The sequence below is a fragment of the Coloeus monedula genome (assembly GCF_965178545.1).
Source record: "Coloeus monedula genome assembly, chromosome: Z".
Taxonomy (NCBI): domain Eukaryota; kingdom Metazoa; phylum Chordata; class Aves; order Passeriformes; family Corvidae; genus Coloeus; species Coloeus monedula.
The window spans coordinates 13,900,411-13,923,953 of NC_138822.1; the positions used below are offsets into that span (position 1 = coordinate 13,900,411).

Consider the following 23,543-nt stretch of genomic DNA (forward strand, 5'->3'; position numbering starts at 1 on the left):
TTTGTATGGTTTTATAATGTTGAGTTATACTGAAATTTTCTGAGTGTATAAACACAACTCCATTCTTCTACCATCTATGGAAGAAATGGATATACTAGAATACTTTAACTGAAGATTCTATTTCATATTTAACCATTTTCCTCATACAGGTTATTCATCATATGAAGCTTCATTAACTGTATTTTTGTTTGCATTCAGTTGAAGATAACCTACAGAATCTTATTTTTAACAGGAATATGTATTCTTTAAAAGAGTTTTGTCTGATAGATGTTATCTACTTTTATGTTAATACTTAATATATTTTAGAAAGGGAATTCTATTGTGTGTTGTGTTTTACCTTTAGAAATTATAACAATACCTTCATTTCATAGATTTTTTTTTTAATTTTTGAAAGGAATAAAGGTTAAATTCATAGCTGGAAGTGACAGGAAATAGCATTGTTGTGTGGATTCAAAGACACGAGAACTTAGCGCTTTTAACTTCTGAAATATGTGTGGGTACTGAACCTGCTTTCATTAAAAATCAATGGCAGAATTCCCTTGATGTCATTTGATGCAGAAGTTAGCTTTTCATATAATGCTCTTTTTTCATCTGCTTATTTCAAACTAGGATTCAGACTTGGTTTTGTTATTAAAAAATAAAGTATACATTTCGATAGGTTCTGTGTTTAAAACACTATATTAGATAAGAGGAAGTTGCATAGGAGACCTAAATTTCAAATGTGAAAAGACCTATTGCTTTTGTGGAGATAGAAAGGCCCCTTTCCTTGAAACTTGCTCAGCATTTTATGAAGAAGAGGCTGTCACTCATTTCAAACTTAACACTGAAAAAACCCCATAAACCGGGACATAGAAATTCAGTATTTGAAGTTTTTATTCTTGACTGCTTAGATTTTTTGCAGTGTTACCTTTAATGACAAGTTGTAATCACCCTTTTTTTAATCACGAAACAATTAATAACAAAACAACAGTGCAGGAAGCTTTTAGGTAAATTTAACTTAAGATTTGTACCCCTCACTGCACCTGAAATGTACTGTCAGTAGGTCCTGTTAGCAGTGTCTTAATCTCAATTTCCCTGTCTCACTGCAGTGTTAATTATGAACCGTTACTATACATGGGGTGCTAAAGAGCCTGTGTTCCCTCACACCAAGCTACCAGACTGAGAAGAAGAGGGGGAGAAGGACTGGTTAGCCACAGTTTCTGAGAGTCATCCATGCAGAGGCTCTTTGTGCAGGCTTGCAAGTGACTACCAAGCCTACCTGACCCAAGATGCTGGTGCTATATTGTTGGAGGTTTTTTTTTTTTTTTTGTCCTCTGTCTTGTTTTGTCAGGTGCCTGTCTTGTTTGCATTGGTGGGTTCCTCTCTTCCCTGAGCAATTCTGGACTTTTTCATGAGATGTTTTGGTTACACAATTTTTTGCTTTGTCTTTTGTTGTGGTAGCATCTAAACTTGTGAAACAGATTGGGAATTATAAACTGGCAGTGTAAGACTTGAGTTTAACTTCTTAATGTCTCAGTGGCTCACTTTAAGTGCCATTACCGTTTCACCTTCCTCAACAAAATTAAAGTTCTGTTAGCTGTCTGGCATCAAGCTTGTTACGGTGCCAGCTATTTTGCCTGACTGTAGAGCCAGGATGCATGAAAATGTCAACCATCTCAGGCTCATTAGTTTTTGGCTTTCTTGGCCTTTCTGTAATGACTGCAGTGCTGCATAAGCTAAATGCTATTTTATTTATTTACTCCTATTAGTTCCAGTGGAAACCACAGCCAACTTTAATGTAAACAGTTAAGCTGTTGAAAGAATGTTCTCCTATTGATTTGTTAATTTATTTACGAGGAAAGCTGCCTGCCAAAGTCTGCTTACATGTAATAAGTTCAGAAAATGATACAATGTGGATATTTTGTTCTTTTCTTCTTTGTACCTTTTCTCTTTTTAAGCACTAGAAGATATTTGTTGTTTTGGATATGTTTTGATTAGGCTTGTAAAGCTGCCGTGAACATTCCAGGTTAAAAAAAAAAATCCCCAAACTAACTTGTTTGTCCTTTACTTATGATTTAATTGGTCAGGCAGAAAGGTTATTTGCCTTGGGAAATGGACACATGAGAACACTGAGCAACTTAAAAGCCTTTAATAAGGTTTAGGCTGCCTTTATCCACATTTTTGAAATATATTGATTTTTGTCTGTATACCTTCAGGATAAAAATATGCAAGAGATCACTCATTAAGGATAGCATACTCTTTTGCATTCATATGCATGCTGTACTAAAGAATGTACTAAAGAATGTAAAGAATTTTACTGGGTAACGTGTTGCTTCCTATTGTAGTGTCAAAGTGTAAAGGAAGTGTCCAAATTAATTTAAAATTCTTCTAATATAATTGGTTGTCACTATAGTGTTATAAACTTCTGCATAAAAGCCACTTCACCTGTAATTGGTAATTCTCTAGATAATATGTCTTCAATATATGCTGCTACAATTATAGATGAGGATAAAATCTCTTGTACTATTTACTTAGTGCTGAAAACCACTGTGAAAAATACAGTAATGCCAAATAGAAGAGAGGTTTGGAATGATATATAAGCTACCAGGCACTTGGAAGGAAAGATGCTTTTTCTTTATTAATTTTATATATTTTTACAAATACACATTTTCTAAGGAGAAATGTATTTATTTATTTATTTATTTATTTGCCTAATTTTTGAAGGACTGCACTAACTGATGTAATTATCGAAAAGATAGGAAGATTTTCCTTAATGAGAACTCAGAGCTTGTCATGAACTAAGTGACTTGCTTCTGTCCCTTCTGCAGAGTTGCCTTTTTAGTCCAGTTTTAGTCTTCAATCTAGGAAGAATAAGATCTTGTAATCTTCGTAAGCAGGGCTTTTCAAATATATTGCTACAGTTGTTCAAATCCAGACCAGTTGAACTTCGACTGAAAATCATTACAAGCTGATCGTTGTTTGGTGCTGAAGAAGAAATGAGTTGGTGATGTAAATCCCATTTCTGGTAGCTGGCTGTCAACAGCTGAAAAGTCTGAGCTGAAAATCAGCAGTAGCACAGCAGCTTCTTTAGAGACTTATATTGTGGACACTTTCTATGATTTTGCTTTTGCTTTTTGAGATAGATTTGTTGCTTTTTACTTTTTTTTCCCCTGGTAAGAGATCAGGACATAATCCTTGAAATATATCGGGTTGTTCTGAAAGTAAATGTTAAAATGGAACCACATATAGTCTGTACTCTTGTTTTCAACACTTACCTTGCTGAGCTTTATTTTCTCCTGCTGAGTGTAGGAGCTGGATAATTGTCTCTTGCTTCTTTTTTTAAATAGTGATTTGTGCGAGTAAACCACACTCAGAACAAATGGGTCAAACATGAGGTTCTGTGGTGGAGAGCTAAACAATGAATATCAGGTGCCTGGGGATCAGCATAAATACAGGACACCTGTAGAGTGGTATCTGTGGATTTTGTGATTTTCTGAACTAAAAATTGTATCTTCATGCTGTAGTAACTTTTGATATTGGACAGCTTTTTTATTGCTGTGAATTTGTCCCCTGCCCATTATGTGATACAACATAACTGTTCATGAAACAGATGTAAACAGGTGTTTATTTTTGAACTTTGTCTCTGCTGGTATTCCTTGATGCCTCTGTGAATCAGCTACTTTCTTCTTTGTTCAGGTTTTCTGAAGTCCAGTGCTCTGGGCAGCGGCCCAGGATTGTTTCAAACTTACAAGAAAGCAAAGTTTTCAAATTGATTGACTCTGATGGAAAATTGGGGTTTTGCGCAGGAGGCCATAGTTCTGAGAGTAGAGTGGAAAACAGAAAGAAGGGCAAGGGATGTATCTTCTCACCATACCATGTAGGAGTAGGAGAACTGCGAAGAGTTGGTGCCAAGGAATCTGAGTGCCAGGAAATAGTTCTGTGATCTCCTAGCTGCTCACTGGTAGCGCATGCCTTGCTGAGAGGCAGGGAGATGACTCAGTCTCCCTGTCTGCCTTCTGAACCTCTTTCTGTACCTCTTCTCTGAAGTATCTCTGACCCCATCCCATTGCCTTCTCCCATTGCTGCACCACTTGACCCTGTTAGTTCCAGTGGGATACTAGGTCGGTTCAATGGCAATTTTTTTTCTAAAAATACTGCATTGCTTTTTGAATGCCCCTGTTGTATATCGTGCCTCTTTATACTGTGACCAAGTTTGCTGTGTTGATAGTACCTTGTGGCAAGAAGAACAGAAGCTATGTTTTATCAAATGTACCACTACCAGGAAAGTGCCCTGGAAATGAACTTGTTGAATACAATGGTAACCTCTATTTAATTGGTCAATTTTATGGTCTTTTTGGTTTGGACATTTGTGATACTGCCTTAAATGTCCTCTGGTACAAAATGCTAAACTTAATCTGGTATAGTTTAATGAATTTAATATTTAGTACTGTGGTGGCTTTTCCTGGAACTAGATAGAAAAGTTTTGGAACCTGTAACAGAACACTTAGCAGGTTTAAATTGTAAAAGGAGCAATATATATAGGTTGAAAGAGATAAAATTGGTTGAAATTAGATCTTAGGAATAAATTCTTTGATATAAGGGTAATGAGGTACTGGGACAGTTGTCCTGGAAGAGCTGCAGGTGACCCCTCTCTGGAAGTGTTCAAGGCCAGAACAGGGCTTTGAGCAACCTCATCTACTGGAAAATGTCCCTAACTATGTCAGGGGAGTTGGAATGAGATGATCTTGAAAATCTCTTCCAACTCAGGCCATTCTACTGTTGATCCATTGATACTGTTGATCTAAATGAGTGTTTCTAGGAGAATGCTTTTTATTTTGGCTGAGACTCCGGAGCACTAAAAGGAGGAAGCTGGTACTGATATGGAATTATATGAAGTCCGAACATTCAAACTCAGGGCCTGTAGCTCTTTAGAACAGTTCACATTTGATGTGCATTGGAAAATGATCTGCAAAATGGAGAGACACCAAATTACTCGGTAGCTCTCTCATGATACCATGAGAGCTGTGATAGAACTTTTCATATGAATTAGAACAAGTGATTCTCTATTTCAGTTGAGTTACTTTATTTCTGTGTTCTGTTGCTTAAGTTGCTGTCCTTAATTGTGATGAAAAGGTTACAGAAGATTTTGTGCAGGATAACTAAATTTTCTTTAAATAGTTAGGTTTTTACACCTGAAGGCAATTTGTTTACCAAGTAACCTATTCATATTTTTGGGTAACATGGAAACAAGTTTTTTTCTATTGTGTCTGATCTTTTCTTTGAACAGAAAATTTTCACTTTGATTTGTATTGGATACTTTTCCTGTGCATACACATTTAAGTGTATGTTTTAACTCAGGAAACTAAGATATGTTCCATTAAATTCACTGGCTGCATCATCAAAAAACTAAACCAACAAAATTAAACAAAACCCATGCACCTGTTATATTCATTTATAGCTTCTTGTAGGAAGCAAAACTTCAGCAATATGCCTTTTTTTTCCTTCTTCCTTTTTTCTTTGTCAGGAAGTTGGTGTTATACAGATTGCCTAGTGGAAAAGGAATTGCTCTATTATTGTTCTTGTTACTCCCTCCATCTGTGTTTCTGATACTGTGTTTTTTGTGGCTATTGACTCCTAATGAAGTTTGTAAGGATTTAATTTTACATTTTTATGCCTCATGACCACCAAGTTTTTAAGTCTTTTGTAAGAGCGGGGAGGAAGAAATGGGAGCTGGAACATGGAAAGTCAGAGTAATTTCCAATGCCTGAATTTTCTCAGGGAAACCTCTTTAAAACTAAGGCTTGAAATTTTGCTTGAGTAAAGAATGTTCAAAATAAGCCTAGAAGAAACCTAGACAGAGAAATGAATCCAGGTATTTTTGGTCTGGCTTCTCCAGCACTAAGAGTGCACACCAGAAGTTTGTGTAGTGCATAATAATGTGCCATGTTTAATTATTTCATCCTTTCTTGGTAACACGTTACAGCTGATCTTAATTTTTGAGAACTGTCAGGCATTAAGCTGCTGTTTTCACAGATTATTTCTTGAAAATTTGTACTACTGTATGTTATGTCATAATAACTTTACATGCTGGGGTTTTTTTTCTGAATGTTGGGTTACGATTTTTTCTTCCTAAATGCATGTCTTTATATTTGTCTATGTTTAACTTAAACCACTCTTTCTTTTATGTTCCTTCTGTAGCTGGTTAAGGTGGAGAACACAAAATGTCATCTTAAATCAATTTTTAGTTGGTGTTTGTCTTTTTATATTAAAGTAGCAAAAATACCATTAGTTCTCAAATTTTTTAAAATAAATGGGCTTCTGCTTTTAAACTTCCCACACACAGAGCTTTGTAAAATTCCTGAATGTTGTTTTAATGCATAGGTGTAATGGACTTGTGTCAGTATAAAACATATATTAAAGCATTATCGTAAAACATACATATGGTAGCTTTGTGGCTTTTCTTCAGATTTCTCAGGTGGGTTTTGACCTTGAAACCCTTGGTGTTTTGACAAAAACAGTAGAGAAAATGAATTTACTTGAAGCAGCCATTTCTGTTTTGGCAGGCATGTTTTTTGAAAGTACAGTCTGGGGCCTGACCTTGGCAGTATGCGTTGGAGCATGAATATGTTGCTACAAGTGTTAGTAGTTAAAAAACATCAGCTTCTTCCTTATTTTAATATGGGAAGCATTGTTTCTACAACATGTGCTTGGCGCACTCAACTTCTGTATGTTTCCATACAAATGTCTACGAGTGCTGAGCATAAAATTGTAACTTTTCTAGTTTTTGCTTACTTTGGGTTTAAATCCTTGAATTGCCTAGCCTTAGTTTTCTGAGTATGGGTGTGTAAGTACACTCATTTGCATTCACAGTATGATGCTTGTTCTCAGAAGAAGCCTTTGGACTTGTAGCGAGGTAAAATTTAGTTCTGAAGCAAGTGAGGACATATTTACAGTAAAGTAATACAGAGACTTGGAAAGAGTTTCAGATTAGCTCACTATTTTCCAGACTACTGCGTATTTACTTTTAGAGTATCTCTGCCCAGAAACTAGTAATCACGTTAAACCTGACACCACAGTCCACTGTCCAGATTCAGTTCTGCTGGGAAGATAGATGTAATGTTATTCTGAACATCATTCATTTAGATAAATAATGGAAAGAAAGCTATGAAGTCAATACAAAGCTGTCTTTTTCATATGGAGCGCTCTTGGAAGATAGGGAATGATTATTTTATTCTTTTAGTCATGCCATTGTGATAGGTTACTTTGTCATAAGTTTTTAGACTTAGAAATGCTGTGTTGAAAAACAGGTAAGAATCCACTGGGTAGCTTTGAGCTGTACCGAAATTGCATACAGGTGAATAATACAACAAAAATTATCCTCTTTGAAATCCTAATCCCCACCTACAAACTTTTCCTTAGTATTCTGGACACTACTGCTCCTGCCTAGAGCTGATTGCTACTTTGATTTCCAGAAATGAGAGAAAGCTGATGTTCAGTGTTAAAGAAGTTCCTGGTGCTGCTCCTTCTCTTCTGTAACAGCAGCTGTGTATGTAGGGCAAGACTAAAACAGCATCCCTAAACAAAACAAAACAAAACAAAAAACAAAACAGAACAAAACACAAAAAGAAGACAAAATGCCTTTTCTGCCTAGGGGGCCTTTCTCAGAGCCCAGACAGCTTTTGCGGTGGTGGAACAGAACTTGGTTTGTTCTGCAGTGCTTCCTGTCCCACAGATGTAGACTGATAATGTTGGTTTCATGTAGGAATAATATTGAGGTTTTTTTGTGTCACAAATAACTGTTAGGTTCCAAAGCAAAATTACAGGAATAAGTCTTGTGCCCTCAGGATGGGGTTGTAAAAGTATGTATTCAGCATAATTAGGTACCTAATTGGGTGCTTAAAGTTAAGTGATGTATATGCATATGTAAGTAATTAAATTATATTGGGAAATTCTTTATTTGTCATAGACTGTGCTCTGCTCCCTACAGATCAAATTATAGACAGAATTTATTTTGCAACTAGTTGAAAATACTTACTTTCCAAGTAATTTCCTTCCATTTGTTTGGTTTTGGGTTTTTTTTTTTTTTTTTTTTTTCTGTGACATTAACAAAGCTTAAAAAACTACCTGTGAAAAATCAAAACCAGTGTGGAAAATACAAAAAGCATATACCAAAGGAAGACTTGAAAGTAAGTTATATCTACTGAAATTTGTTATAATTAAACACCGTGAGGTCAGAAATCACTGGAAGCTCTTTTTGTGTGCTTATAAGAGGTAATGAACAGTGTAGCTCATTGGATTGAAGTCGCCAGCTAACTGTTTTGGAACAGCTTGCTGTAGTAGATTTTCATGCCTTAATTTCTCTTCAGCAGAAAATTCCACAATGGTAAGAACTTTAACAACTTATCTTGTTAGTGAAACCAGCTGGTGGAGTGAACCAGCTATTGGGGAGAAACCAAGGAATCACACTTCGTACACACACCTGAGTTTCTGTTAAACCTGATGATCAAAAAGAGGGTGAACTTTGACTTAACAATCAGAGCACAGGCAACAAACAGCCTCCACAGTATTTGCTGCTTCTAGGTTGTTATCAAAACAGAGATTTCTGTTTAAATTGCTCACATGTGAGAAAATTTGGGAAAAAGGCAATGAGATTACACTGGAGAACAAACCACTGGACTTGGAAGGGAGGTTGGTTTTGGTTCATTCATGATGCAGGTCCCTTGGGTAGCCTACTAAATGGTCAGATTACTGAGTGCATAATTTTAGGCCCAAAGCCTGGCTATTAATACAGCAGAATGTGCCAAATTTATGCAGCATTAGCAACAGGAAAATGCCAGCCCTAGAAGGAAAAACAGCAGGCTACTGGAACAGTATACCAGAAGAGTTATCAAAATAATTTCCAGTTTGTCATTAGGCTGATTTATGGTCTGTGGGCCTTTTAGTCTCAATATTTTAAATTAGTTTTTCTGCTTCTGATTTTGATAAGTACCAATTCCTTGTCTTGCATCAACATTCCCCCCACATCTTCACTTTGTATTTGGACTGGTGTTGGGTAACCTTTAACTGTCTACCCTGTGGAGAAGAGAATAGCCTCTGTGCCTCAGTAGCTGGGGCTAGAAGTACAGGTTTTAAATAAGCACAGCCTATCAACTGATAAAGAGGAGCTTATCACTTGTTACTGCCTTTTTCCAGTGCTGCCATTTACTGTTAAATACTGATGTTTTAATGGGGAACAGTTGTACTGGCTTGGATCACTGTAACATTACTTAGTCCACCTGTCTGGGTGTGTGCTCTTGTGAACAAGCAAATTCATTCTCAGTCAGGTTTATAATGAATTTAATCTGAACCTGTCTTCAGAATTCACTTCTTTGAATCACATCTGCTGCAGTGATTCATTGCTTACTGTCTCTCCTGTGTTAACGTATGAACTGTTAACAGTAAAGATTACAAGGAGGGTGCAGGTAAAATTGTGCTCCAAGTCCCTATAACTGTTGAAAATACTGACTTTGTATTTTTTAAGCTTAGAGAGATTTGTTTGCAGAGATGGTGTGATTTTAATTGGTGAATACAGGTAGTAGTTTACTGTTCAGAAAATTCATTTTTCTGAGTAGTTGAATAACGTGTGCAAGGAACTACAGTGACATCTGCACGTGTATGTGCACGTGAATGTGTGTTTTTCTGAAGTTACAATTCAATTTCTCTGTGAATAACTTCAAACTTAGTTCTTTGCTTCTGCTTATTCTTGATCATTCAGCACATCAGTTTCATACTAAGCGTAAGTTAATTTCTTTAGATACTGTTCTTCAGCTAGTCATTTCAGCATGAGCTTCAGGCACCAAAGAATTTAAAATAATTTTTATTTTCTTTTTTTCTGACTGAGATTAAATGTTCCTGATAAGGATTTTTTTGTTTTCATTCTACATGTGTGCTACATATTTCAGCATAGTTAGAATTATAAGAAATAAAAATACAGCATGTCTGGGGTTTCATGTGTTTATACTTCTAAAATATTATATTCTAATCAATCATTATAAATATTATATAAATTGTAAATATTGTATGTTCTATTATAGTTCATAAAATTGTTGAAACTAACTTGTTAGGAAAGCTAAATTTTAGCTTTTTATTTTAATAGAAAATTTTATTAGCTTTTATTTTATTAGACAATAGGCTCTATTAGACAATAAATCTTATTGTCTAATAAGGTATGGATACTAGTAAGCTGCTCATCTTGAAGATGACAAAAGAATTTTTAGAGTGCTTTAACCCTAACCAAACCACAGGAAGGATCTGAACACTGTTCTCAGAATGCTGTTTCAATGAAAGCCTTGCTTCTTTACTTTTAGAAGTGCAAGGAGTTTCAGGCATAAAATAGAGTGTGGTTAGGGGAAGTGCTTAGGGAATACGATATGTGTTTGTGCAATGTATTTATATCCTCTTTCACAAACTGCTGATTGCTTTTATTTTCTCTCACTCCCTTTTGCCATGTAGCCGCCCTCAGAAGGTGTGTTTGTGTCCGTTCCTGCCTGTACATCCGCTGAAGGTCTCAACCTGCTTGTATATAGTTCAGCATCCAGCAGAGGTGAGTAAAACTGTGGTAACTGTGGGACTTTAGCTAGAATCCTAGTGCAGCAAATGGTAGGCAGGAGGAAACAGCTGTGCTGTCAACATCATTGTCATGCTTCGACCCCGGCCATCAGCTGAGTACCACGCAGTACCACAGTACTTTCCCCTCTAGTGGATGGGATGGGGATGAGAATCAGAGGGAGAAAAGATAAAACTTTCTGTGAGCGAGATAAGAACAATTTAATAAATTAAACAAAGTGAAATATAGTAGTACTAACAATAATACTAATATTAGCAAGTGATGCACAATACAGTGCTCGCCACACGCTGACTGATGCCAGCCCATCCCTTAGCAGCAGTTGGCAGCTCCTGACCATCCCTGGTTTAAATACTGGGCACAATATTTATGGTGTGAAATATCCATGTTTAGCCAGTTTGACTCATCTGACCTGGACATGCTCCCTCAGGATTTCTTGTGTAGCTCCTCACTGGCAGAGCGTGAGACACTTGAGAAGTCCTTGGTTTAGGGTAAACACTACGTGACACACTGATGTTTTTGTTGTTGCTATCAACATTATTCTCATCCTGGATGCAAAACACAGCATTGTATCAGCTACTGGGAAAAAATTAATTCTATCCGAGCCAAAGCCAGGGCAATCAGAAAATGATTTTTCCTTTTAAACTTCACGACTGAATTCCAGTTTGTCTGAGTTGCTATATTGTTTGTTCAGTTTTTCTGAATTACTGTATCTTCTGAAATCACACCTTATTTCTGCAATTCCATGCATGCAAGACATCTCAACTGTATAGTCCTGCTAGAATTGAAATCTACTTGCCTTTGTACAAATTGAAAGAATTAAATAACATTATTATTAAATAACATAAAGGCAGTGGTGTGATTCATGGGGTATCCTGTGCAAGGCCAGGAGCTGGACTCGATGATCCTCAAGGGTTCCTTCCAAATCAGTGTATTCTGTGATTCTGTGATTCTATCAACACAATGTTTCACAGAAATGTTTAGAGTTGATCCATGGAGAAATGTATTTTGATTATAGCAGTCATCTTTTAATGATGTTAGTGTTCTTTTAAAACTATGAATTAAGCTATTCATCTTAGTGTTGACTTTAGCTATTTACCCAATGAAAAACTACAGTTTAGCTTCAGAACAGTATGTTTTGGTTTACCAACAGGAGAACATATATTGATGTTTTTCTCTTTGGTTGACAGTGGCCTATGGAGGTGGATCATAAGGCATTTAGAAATTGCAGCATAGTTACACACGTTTGGGTAGATGCTGGGTCTACAAATTAGACTGTGGAATTCAGAAAACTGTACTCTCATGGTCCAGCTGTTTGCTTGACATTATATAGTTGCTTAATCAACATGCAAAGAGTCATTTCCTGAAGGAACTTAAGCAGAATACAAAAAAGTCAAATTTAAGAAAAAGTCTTCTCTCACAGAGAAATAAAACAGAAGCCATGAGATATTTGGGACCTAAATGGGAAAACTGACTTTTAATGGACCGCTTATAATAGGAGTACTCTTCCATGTTACTTGTTATTTCAAAAGTAACTAAATATATGCTTAAGTCACTTGCTGGGAAAAAGAAGTTTAAAAATATGCCAGAGATACTGAACTGGCATTTTAATTGTGTAGAATTTCCTATTTATGGTAGAGGGTATTAGAAAAAGTTTGCAGATTTTCTAGATTTAATACAACATTCCAGTGTCTGGCTGGAAGGCTATCTACAGTTTTTTAATTAACCAGCAATCACAACAGCTGTTACAATGGGATGCAAGTTTTCCATTAGTCTATATTACATAGTGATAATTCATACAATAAACTGTCATTGGAAGACCACTCTATGGTAACTATCCAACTATATGAGGGGCCTTGGCTTAGCAGAGATCAGTCCTATTAAATGGTGGGAAGCTAAGAACATCTTACAGTGATCTTTGGAAGTGTTATCTTACATGGTCATAGCTGGTGCTTTTGATTGCTTAACTGCAGAGGCGTACATGACAAAAGGTAAGTTCCCTTTGCTCATAGCTGCTCATACTCAAGACACAATCAGTCTTGAAGACAGATAAGCCTTCTGGACTGTATCTGATCCTTCAGTCTGCCATTGCATTACAGACACACTAACAATCTGTTTCAAAAATATTCCATTAAACTAACCAGGTAGTGAAAGTCTTTCCCCTGCTGCACATCAGTCCTAGCTGTCATCCCCCATGTGCTTCATTATTGGCTTTGGAAGTATGCGGTGCATTGGAGTAAGCCTTCAACTATGGTCAAATGATACTATTGAGACTGGAATTGAGGTAAGATAGTAACGTAGAAAGTCAGGAAAAACATTTCCTGTGCTCTGATTACTGTGGCTAATGTCTCTACATTCACACTACCCAGAGGCCAAGCTGCTAGATAGACCTATACAGGTATCCGGTATTGTGAAAGAGAGAGGAATCTCTTATTGTAAATAACACTGGATCACAAGTGAGAAATCCTACTATCAAACGTCTTTTTTGCATAATAGGCACATGAATTATTTTGATTTTTATTTGTGAAGGACTCCAAAGATAATTCAGCATTCCATGACAAGGTGTAAATACTTGTTTTCAGATCAGTGTTATTGTACCAATGCTCATCATGAGAATAATTTAAAAACTAAATATATAGAAACCCAGCAGCAGGACTAGTGCAGAGGTGATGGAATAATTTGCTCAGTCTGATTTATTTTTCTTCTTTGCATGTAGACAAATATATATATATATATAAGTAAATAAAATAATTTGTCATTTTTCCTTTTTCATGCCTGCTGTTATGATCCATAGGTCAGTGGCATAGCTAGGTGTAAAAAGCCTTTTTTGTCTTACCTTTGTCTTTGATCATTCTTGAAATGACTGCTAGTAGGATGTAGGCCATTATGTACTTTTCAAAACCTGACCGATGGGTGTCACTCAGGACAAAACCCCAAGGCATAGCAGAAGGTATTGGTTTAAGTTGTTCTTGTTCCCTGCCTTCTTCCTTTCTGTAAGAATTTTCCATATTAACCATCTGGGAAGAAAATTGAGACTGTGTGTATTTAATGATTTTGTATATTGATTTAATGCCAGTAATTAGCTTTAAGTGGCTCGTTATAATGCCTCTTCTGTGTAAGTATTTCTTAATGAACAGTAAGAATCACGTGTGTGGGGGAAATTCTTTCTGCTTGTCCTAAAAATTCATAAGGAAACATGAAGGAAATATATACCCACTGGCTTTAACAAATATTTGTATTAGTTTGAACTGTTGTTTCATTGTAGATGGATAAAGCTCTCATAACCAAAATTAACACAAATTCCCAGAAAACAAAAAAATGATGCAAAAAGTGGGATTCAGCCTGGCAGGAATGGTGTTAGCTTTTCACACCGCAGCTCTCAGAGAGCTGTGCCCCCAGTGTTTGGACTACTGCTGAGCAGTGCTCACACAGCATCAGGGCTGTGCCTCCAAAACTGCCTTCAAAGGCCAGTACCCTGGGGGTGGCCAAGACATTGGAGGGCACATAGTGAAGCTTTTTCCTGGTCTTAAAATTAAGAGTCAAACACAGTTAGAAGGGGAAAAAGGATTTTACCTCGGTATTTATTTTAAGGCTCCTTAGGTGCACTACGTCCAGGTTGAATGCACCAAAATGCACACCACAATGCACCCCCAAAAGATCTGGTATATCATTATAGGTCTTTACTAACCAGCATATCTATCAAAGATTCCCCAATGAGAGGCTTGAATGAGGCTCCCCCCCCCCTCCCCAAGGAACCTTCTCCTGGATGGTTCTATGTTGGTTTACAGAATGTGTTCTGGAGAGGACCTTGGGGTCTGGGGCACACTGATCCCTAGCTACGGAGCTTCTAAAATGTTTAGTCTCCTAGCTGAACAAGCAAGTCCAAGAATGTAGGCAAAAAGCACTAAGAATAGAGAAGTTGTAAAAAAGTATAACGGGTATAAAAGAAAAAACAAAAATCTTCATGGCATCAATAGCTGGAGCAGCTAAGTCTGGCTGACCAGAGGGATATTCCATATCATATGACAACACAGTAAGAGCTGGGGGAGGTGGGTGAGGAATGGCATCCCTCATTGAGGCTTGTGTATGAACTGCTACATGTGCTGAGGCCCTGCTTCCTGGGAAGTGGCTGCAATTTGCCTGCTGATAGAAAATGAAGAATAAAATATATTTATTTTCCTTTGCTTCTGCCCATGGCCTTTTCAACCTGCAAGTTCATTTACATCATATTTCCCCACCCTGTTCTGCTGAGAAGGGAGAGTGGTTGGTGGGCACCTGGAGGCCAACCAAGGTCATCCCACCACATAAGTCCTTCTGTCTTGTTTCTATCTATGTACTTCAGTGGTCAAATAATGAATAAACAAAGAGCTGCAAATGACTGTTAGGACGCTGAGAAGAACAAAGGAGAGTAACTGCTCACTTTCAAACCAGTAAATAGAATACTTCTGATATGATAATGTTATATATAGACTAGATAAACACAAAATTTTTAATGAGGAAGATGATAAACAAGTGAAACCTTTTTTAGTGTTAGTTTGACTTAGCTTTTCTTAAGCTTCTGTTCTGAATGTCTTTCAGCTTTGCATTTTGTGTTGTAGCTTCCTATTTATTTAGCTTCCATTGTTTTTAGGCTGGAAAATTCCATTTCCTATGGTGCTAAGAGAATGTATTTATTTGATATGAAAGGTAATTCTCAAGTAAGGAGACGACATTGGAAGGAACCGTTGAATAATGTTCTCCTGACTTATAACAGCTCTTTTGGTTTTGCTTATCAGAGACAAATAGTTGATATTTTCCAGTTCCTTTATTACCACTTCTTACATTCTTATGAAGAAGGGAGGCTTCTGACTGCTGAATTGGAATGTTATTTAATTATGATAAAATAAAGACAAATAGTACTGTACCAGTGTTGATGGCTTACTCTGCTTTGCTGAAGTACAAGAAATTGATGACAGTTTGGAGGATATTTCTCCCTCCCATTGCTGGCACTTGGCTCCCAAGGTACTTTGATCTTCATCTGTCCCTAGGAGACATCATGCTGCTGCTACCATGAAAAATGGTGGTGGATGTAGCAAGACTACTACGCCTTCAACTCAATGATGTTTTATTTATAGAGGATCCGTAGATAAGGTTCAGAAAAAGTGAAATTAATAAAAGTTTTAGGCAGCAGTACTAAGTCTTCACAAAACTATTTTAATAGCACTTTGGTAGCAAGATCAAATATATGATATGAGAGTGCAGGCAGCTGCACATTGATATTTGTGGAAGCAACATCTGCCCAGAATGAGTTAATCAGAGACTCATGTGTTCACAAATACTTTGTTGTTGAGATATGGCTCTTAACTCAAAAGGCAGACCAAACCCTCCCTCCCTACCCCTGGGTTTCATTAATTAATCCCATGGTTTAGGGACTGATGTTTGGATGTTCATTGTCTGAATCATGAGACATTCAGGTTGAGAATATTGTTAAGAATTCATTTCCTTTACTGGATTTAGGGCTTTCATGATCCTTACCTAATATCTAGTGTCTTGCCTCCTGCTAGATTCAGCTAATAACCTTCCTTTGTTCATCTTATGATAAATAGAGAAACTGAAACTTCACTTTTTGGTTGGCTTGGTGTCTTCACCAAGTGCAAGATAAAACTAAGCTTCCACTTCCTTGATGGGAAAACAAAACTTGACATCCCACAAACTGAAGCTCAATTTGTACTAATTCTTGTCTAGACACAAAATTCATTGCCAGCTGAGCTAAAAGAAGCACAGAAATATATTGCTCTGTTTGAGAAGTGGATGGTTTGCTTCAGCTGTCATTACTTCCTTCTTCCTCCACTTTCTGAAGTTCTGCTTCAACACAACTGTCTTTAATGCTCTTTGAGAATTGAAGAGCCCCTGCTCCCCACCCAGGCATGGTGGTCACCTTCCTCATGGTGGCACAAATATGTATACAGGTGCCTAGTCACCACAGCCTGAATGGCATGAGGCAGAGCCTTTGTGGCAGTGTAGGTGTCATTGTCCAGGTTACTCTGAAATAAAGTGACAGCAGAGTGGAGATGTTTGCATTTCACGCTCTCTGTTCTCATACAACCCATGCTGTTATTTTTAGCATCTCTTTGTGGAAATTGAGCCCTACCCTAGTTTTCTACTGATTCTGATACTATTACATTAATGCTAATGCTTTTTTTTTTTTGTCTGCTGTTTATTATTCTGTGATTTTCTCTGAAGTTTTGTTACTGGTTTTGATACTGATAACCTAGTTCAAATTTATGCTGATGATCATAGATTAATTGAGACTAAGTTCAATATTTTCAATCAAAATAGTACAATTTGAAGCATCAAGATTGGGTATTTTTTTTTTGAAGATTTTTTGTCCTGTTACCTGGTAAAATTTTTTCTATATCTGTAGTCAACAGAATTTGATAATGAAAACATTAACAATTCATAGAAGCCTTTCTTGATTTTATTCAAAAGTAACTTTCTTTTTTTTTTTTTTTACAGGAAAGTCGAGTGTTAAGAACGGTACCTTTACTAGCAGCCTGTCTCCCTCCAGACAAATGTAAAATTTTGGTTGGTCGACGTTTTAATGAAGACAGGTGAGCAGGCTTGCCTGTGCATTTTCTGGTTCTCTGTAAATTATAGGAACATATATTTCAGTGTCTTTATTAATAGCCAACAGTGTTCTTAATTTTTATTTCAAGTATGCATGCTCACTTTTGATATAAGCTTCTGATTTCCAAAGATAGTCAGAAACACTTGATATTCTTCCTTTAGGTTGTAGTCTCAGTTTTGTGCTCTTGGAATGTTCAGATAGTTACTCTCAAACTTAGCTGTGTCCACTTCTGTTCTTTAGTAGTACTACATCTGTCTTGCTATTCTGTTTTGTTCTTTTTTGATTTGCTTTATCTGAGTAACCATTTGGTGTTACTGAAGTAAAACCAATAGTTCTTACTCAAAGTGTGGCTGCTTGAGAAAGCAGCCTCGTGGTGAGAAACTCTTAAAATTTGAAAAATCTATATTCACTTTCTTCTTCCTCCTAAAATGAATCATAAGAAAGCATAGCTTTCAGAATTTTTTAAATTATTTTTTTCCTAATATTCTGAGACCTTGGAAGATACTGCTTTCCCATATAGCATCTTTAATCTTCATTAGATGAAGCTTAATCTTAGAAACCAGGTCTTGGTACTAATGCCAGTGAATTTTACTACATATATTCTCAGTAAAGCAAATAGAAGTCATGAATACTTATGAAGGATATTAATTCTCAAATTGAGTCAAATCCTTAGAGGACACTGTAGAGTTCAGTGTACAAAAACATTGGAAGGTAACACAGAAGGAAGCTTTCACATCTTTGTGCTGCCTGTATATTAACTAGAAAACATTAAAAACACATTGCTTTTCGTTTCATCTTCTATGATAATAACTCTAATAATTATCTAAAAGGTTCTAGGCTACAGGAAAATTTTACTCCCTTCCTGTTAAACTTGAAAATGAAGCAACTTTTCAAACTGATATGCATCAGGTAGAACAGTGTCAATACAGTCTGTGCCTAGTATATCTCCTTTGAATTCTTTTAAAATTGATGATTACAGTATTAAAGCTGCTTCAAGTTTGAATGCAGAGGTGTTTCTCTAAACTAGAGGATCCTATTTAGGTCAAAACCACTTGTGGAACATCTCAGCCTCAGAATAATTTGAATAGATTCATGATTACTTAGTTTCTGTTAGATTTTTTTGCCATTAAGCCCACTGGAGGTGGTGATAGAAATGAACATTTTCATTAGGTTAATAGGAATTTTGGTGATCTGTCTTACTCAGGTTTGGCACTAAACTTACCACTTTCAGCATCTGCAGTGTGCCTGCTTGGTACTGTGGATGTGAGACTGCAGAAACTGGGAGTGCTAAGTCATTGAGTTTTTCCCCAACTTCTTGGGAAGAGGAAGGAAGAGTAATGGAGAAAAGTTATTTTCCATCTTTGCAGCGTGTTATTTCTACATGTTTTTTCTTCTTATCTATAAATGCATTCTGTCAATGTTTTAAGCAATATTCCTTCCTTGTAACAACAAAGGAACAGGCATTTTGCAGACTTGTAGAAGCATCTCAGTGTTCACTGTAAATGGGAAGGGCTGTACTGGCCCCTGATCTTAGGGTGAAAGTCTCTGCTAATGGGACTCCTAAAGCCTCATAAATTGCACTGCTTCATCTTACGTTTTATGACACATTAAACTAAGCAGGACTTGTTTGTTTTCTGGATTTCTTAAAAGCCATGCTGTCTGTAAGCAATTTGGTACCTACTGTACAAGCAATTTAATCAACCATGCGCCCTGTCAGGGCAAGACTTCTGTCTTTGTTGCTTTGAAGAAATAAATTATTACAGAATGCTTGCTGATACATTTTAGAAGTATCATTGTTTTGAAGCACATAAAGGCCATTCCTTTGCTTTTTGTTGATTTTATCTGCTAGTATTTGTGTCCTTTGCTGCTGCCACCAGAAGTGCGTGGTTTGGAAGGGTATAAACCAATATAACTCAAAATCTCTGCTGTTGCTGACCTTGCATGTGGAGAGTGCCTGCAGATGGAGGCGTAATGTGGTGCACACATTCTTTCTCTGCATACATGTAGAAGCCCTACCATGCAGCAGACCTGGCAAAGTGATGACCTGGACGGTTGCCCATACCCTTGTAAATAATCATAATAGAATGGTAGTGGACATATTTGTATTATTACAGGATCCAGCTCTTGGCAACAGCTCTGAAAACTTAGAATAGTTCAAGGCAACCTTTGTGAGCATAAGTAATTGTCATTATGGATTTGAGTGAAAACTAAGCCTATGCAGCAGCTGATTTTCTTTGGAAGTCTCCATCACAGCAACTCTAGTAGTGGCATGCCAACCAGCAAACTGACAGCTGTGAATCCATAGCTGGCAGAGATCTGTTTTCAAGGGGAAATGTGCACACCATCTCACCTGGGTAGCTCTCAGTGCCCATCTCTTGAACGGGAAGGCAAGTTTGCTGTTTGCTGTATCTTGGTTATTTTTCCTATGCTTTGCAATCAGCATCCAAAATGTATGAGGAGAACAAAGGGATCTTACAAGGAGCTCCAGAGCTGCATCCTACAGAATAACTGGCATGACTTGAATGAAAGTGTAACATTTAGATATTTGATGTTATGACAATAAGACTGAAAATCAGGATTTTAACTTTTTTTTGGTGTTTGGATGAAAGAGTAAACATAACCCACTTTTTTTTTTTTTTGGTAGAATTTACTCAGTTCCTTCTTGGGTACACTTTTTTCATGTGGTTGAAAACTGATACATGAATTACGTAGATTACATTTACCTTACTTTTGATTGGACTATACTGCAGAAGAGCTAAAGAACCAACTTTGGGAAGTTTTTCCAGAACTTGATGTCTTCAGCATATAATTGACACCATAATGGTAAAGATGAGAAGGGATTAATCTAGTTTTTTTAAGAGCTAGTATGTGATTCTTCCTAGTCTTCTCTAGTCTTCCTATAAACTGGCATTTTAATTCTGCTGAAAATATGACGTATTTGCATGGTGATTTGGCTTATCAGATTTCTCAATTAAAAGACCAATCCATTGGTTATCTGGATATTTTTGCCCCAAATACTCAAAGGCTTTAACTCCGACCTTTTTTGTGGTATTGATTACATGAGTGTCAGATACTAGGATTAATCTTTGATGTACTAAAATGATTGAGCAGGAGTATTTAGAGCGTGGTGGTACTGTAAAAATAACACTTTTGTGAGTTGTTAATATTAGGTGTTTTCTTTTCCTTCACTGAAAATGGAATGTTATTGTTGGTACATGTGATATGGTAAGTGAGGGCAGTTGAAATATACAAGTGTGGGGGAGGACAGAGGGGTAGCTAGGGCATCTGTTGTCTCAGTTTGTTAAGGTAATTACTCCTTCCTGAATACAAAGTTAAGGTATAATTTATATAGCTGGACATACACTGTATAGTATGGTTTTCTGAAACTGCAATTATGACAGCATTTATATTTGAAGGATGTCTATTAAAATGATCTCTATAAAGACACAAAACTTAAAAAAAGTGGAACGTAGCAGGGTGGGCAAAAAATGTGCTAATGTCTTCCCTGCATTGTTCACAGAATTGTATCTAATGATTACAGTATATATGAGCAGTATATTTGCTATCACTATGGAAATGTTAGGGTAGAAACAACTATAGTCTCATATGCATGATAAAATACAATTTATTGGATTCATGTTCTTTTTAGGCTACTAATAAAATTTTGTAGGCAATTGTTTTTGAAAGTAATACTGTTCCACTCAGCAGTAATTTCGGGCATATATTGAACAGAGATAACAACTGTATCTAAAGTCTAACATGTCAAAAATTTGAATTATTTTAATTTTATACCATAGTTTTATAAAAAACCTTGTCACTATTGCATTTAAGTTTCATTTTTTATTTTGTGACTATTTGCATGGGGTGGTTTTGCATTTATTTTATTTTTCTGAAAAAGTAATCTAATTCTCAAGCCTTCCCTCTTTGCAAATATTCACACCTTGGTGATTCTGGATGCTATGATAAAATTATAGATTCTAATGAATGAAAACTTACAAGAAAACAGATGCAGATATCGCTGCATCCACCACCCTGTGGGGATGAATGTGAGGACAATTACAAATTTATCTGCATTGCTCTCTGAAATCAAACTACACAAAGTGCTGGATTCTGCACCTACGATGGGGCAAGTCTGGCTATATGTATAGACTGGGGAATGAGATGCTGGAGAGCAGCGCCATGGAAAGGGACCTGGTGGTCCTGGTCATGGTGAGTGAAACATAAGCCAGCAGTGCCCTGGCAGCCAGGAGGGCCAGGAGGGCCACCCGTGTGCTCGGGGGCATCAGGCACAGCATCACCAGCTGAGCAAGGGAGGGGATTGTCCCGCTCTGCTCTGCACTGGAGTGGCCTCACCTCGAGTGCTGGGGGCAGGTGTGGGTGCCACAACACAGAAAAGCCACTGAGCTGTTAGAGAGTGTCCAAAGGAGGGCACGAGGATGGGGAAGGGCCTTGAGGGGAAGCCGTGTGAGGAGTGGCTGAGGTCACTTGGTCTGTTCAGCCTGGAGAGGAGGAGACTGAGGGGAGACCTCACTGCAGTTACAACTTCCCCATGAGGGGAAGAGGAGGGGCAGTCTCTCTTGTGACCAGTAACAGGACCCGAGGGAATGGCCTGAAGTTGTGCCAGGGGTTGTTTAGGTTGGATATCAGGAAAAGGTTTTTCACTGAGAGGGTGGTTGGGCACTGAACAGGTTCCCCAGGGAAGTGGTCACAGTACCAAGCCTGTCTGAGTTCAGTAAGCATTTGGACAATGCTCTCAAATACATAGTGTGACTCTTGGGGTGTCCTGAACAGGGCCAGGAATTGAGTCAGTGATCCTTGTGGGTCCCTTGCAACTTAGCATAGTCTACGATTCTATGGTTCTATGATTCTATGAAATCTCAGGATAGTTGCCAGCACTCCTGCAGTTCAGTGGTTTAGATCGGAAATTAATGGACCACTTGGGAAAATTTGTAGCTTCACTTTTGAAGTAATAAAATGCAATTTATTTCTGTTGATTTTATAAAGCTGTTTAATGTAATTTTATACAGTAGGTATGGCACTTTCTAGTGCTTTTTCACAAAGAAGAATTCTTACTATATCAAATACCAACTAATTGAGTTTTGCCACTTAGCAAATAATATAAAACTGTTTACAAGTTATGATTCTTTATTCATGTAACTTTTTTGTGAGGGGTTTTTGTGTGCTTTGGTGTCATTATGCTATCAAACTAAATTCACACATTTTTGCTCCTTACCTCAATCAGGAATGACTAGATACAGGCAGAGATCATCAGCCTGTCGCAGCTTTTGTTCATTCTGTGTGTGGAAGTAATTAGTGCTGGCTAATTGAACATGTGCTAATTTGCATCTGAAACTGTACTTTACCATATCAGATTTCAGATTTCTCAATATAATTTGGGTAACATTCTCTCTATTTTTTCATTGAATATTATAGCCTTCAGTTTTGCAGTCAATCCATAGCAGTTCCTTTTTGCCACTCCTTCCTCCTCACATTTTTCCTCTCCCTCAGTGTGTGTGCTCTCCACAGGCTGGAGCTCCCTTCTGGGCATATTCACAGGGAACACACAACAGCTCTTGCAGTTTACTCTCTACCAAAACCTTTACATGAACCTGGCAGAGCGTATATCACATATGGGGAGACCTTCTCTCTCTCTACAACTACCTGAAAAGGGATTATAATGAGGTGGGTCTTGGTTTCTTCTCCAAAATAACAAGCAACAGACAGGACAAGAGGAAATGGCCCTCAAGATGTGCTTCAATGAGAGATTTAGATTGGAAAATGTCTTCACCAGAAGGACTGTCAGGCAGTGGAACAGGCTGCCTAGGAAAGTGGTTGAGTCACCATCCCAGGAGGTATTTATAAGACCTGTAGATAGGGAGTCTGGGGATGTTGTTTAGTGGTGGACTTGGCAGTGTTGTGTCCAGTTGGACTTGATTGTCTTTGAGGTTCTTTCCAATGTAAACAAGTCTGTGATGATCCTTGTGCTAATGTTTCTGTTCTTAAAGATTACCCCTTACATACAAAAAGTAGATAAATGATAAAAAGGTAGATAAAAAAGAGGCACTCTTGCTGGGTATCTCTTAAGCTTCAGTCCTGATCCTAAGGGCCTCTTTCTGAATGTGGAAATGACAGAGGGTTTTTGCCTTTATTTTTGTCCATTTTATTACCTGATGGGAATTAGTACCTTATTGGAATTATGGCAGTCTGCAGTCTTCCAAGCTCAGGAGTACTGAGAGAGGCAAAGGCACCTGCCTGTAACTAAGGTGAAATAGTAAAAATGGTAAGAAAAACTGAGAAGTCCCCATTAACCTGATGGTTTTCTACAGATAATATGTTAACATCTGTTCTTTATTA

General features: G+C 37.3%; 1 protein-coding gene across 1 annotated transcript in view; it reads left to right on the forward strand.

Moving 5' to 3' along the window:
- Positions 1-23,543, forward strand: part of DTWD2 (DTW domain containing 2) — a gene marked incomplete at its 5' end in the record, with an annotated part of 71,486 nt that overhangs the window by 16,513 nt on the left and 31,430 nt on the right. Inside the window, 2 exons of the mRNA XM_082301151.1 lie at positions 10,471-10,561; positions 17,078-17,172. Of these exons, the coding sequence (XP_082157277.1) occupies positions 10,471-10,561; positions 17,078-17,172 (186 nt within the window). The remainder of the gene's footprint in view (positions 1-10,470; positions 10,562-17,077; positions 17,173-23,543) is intronic.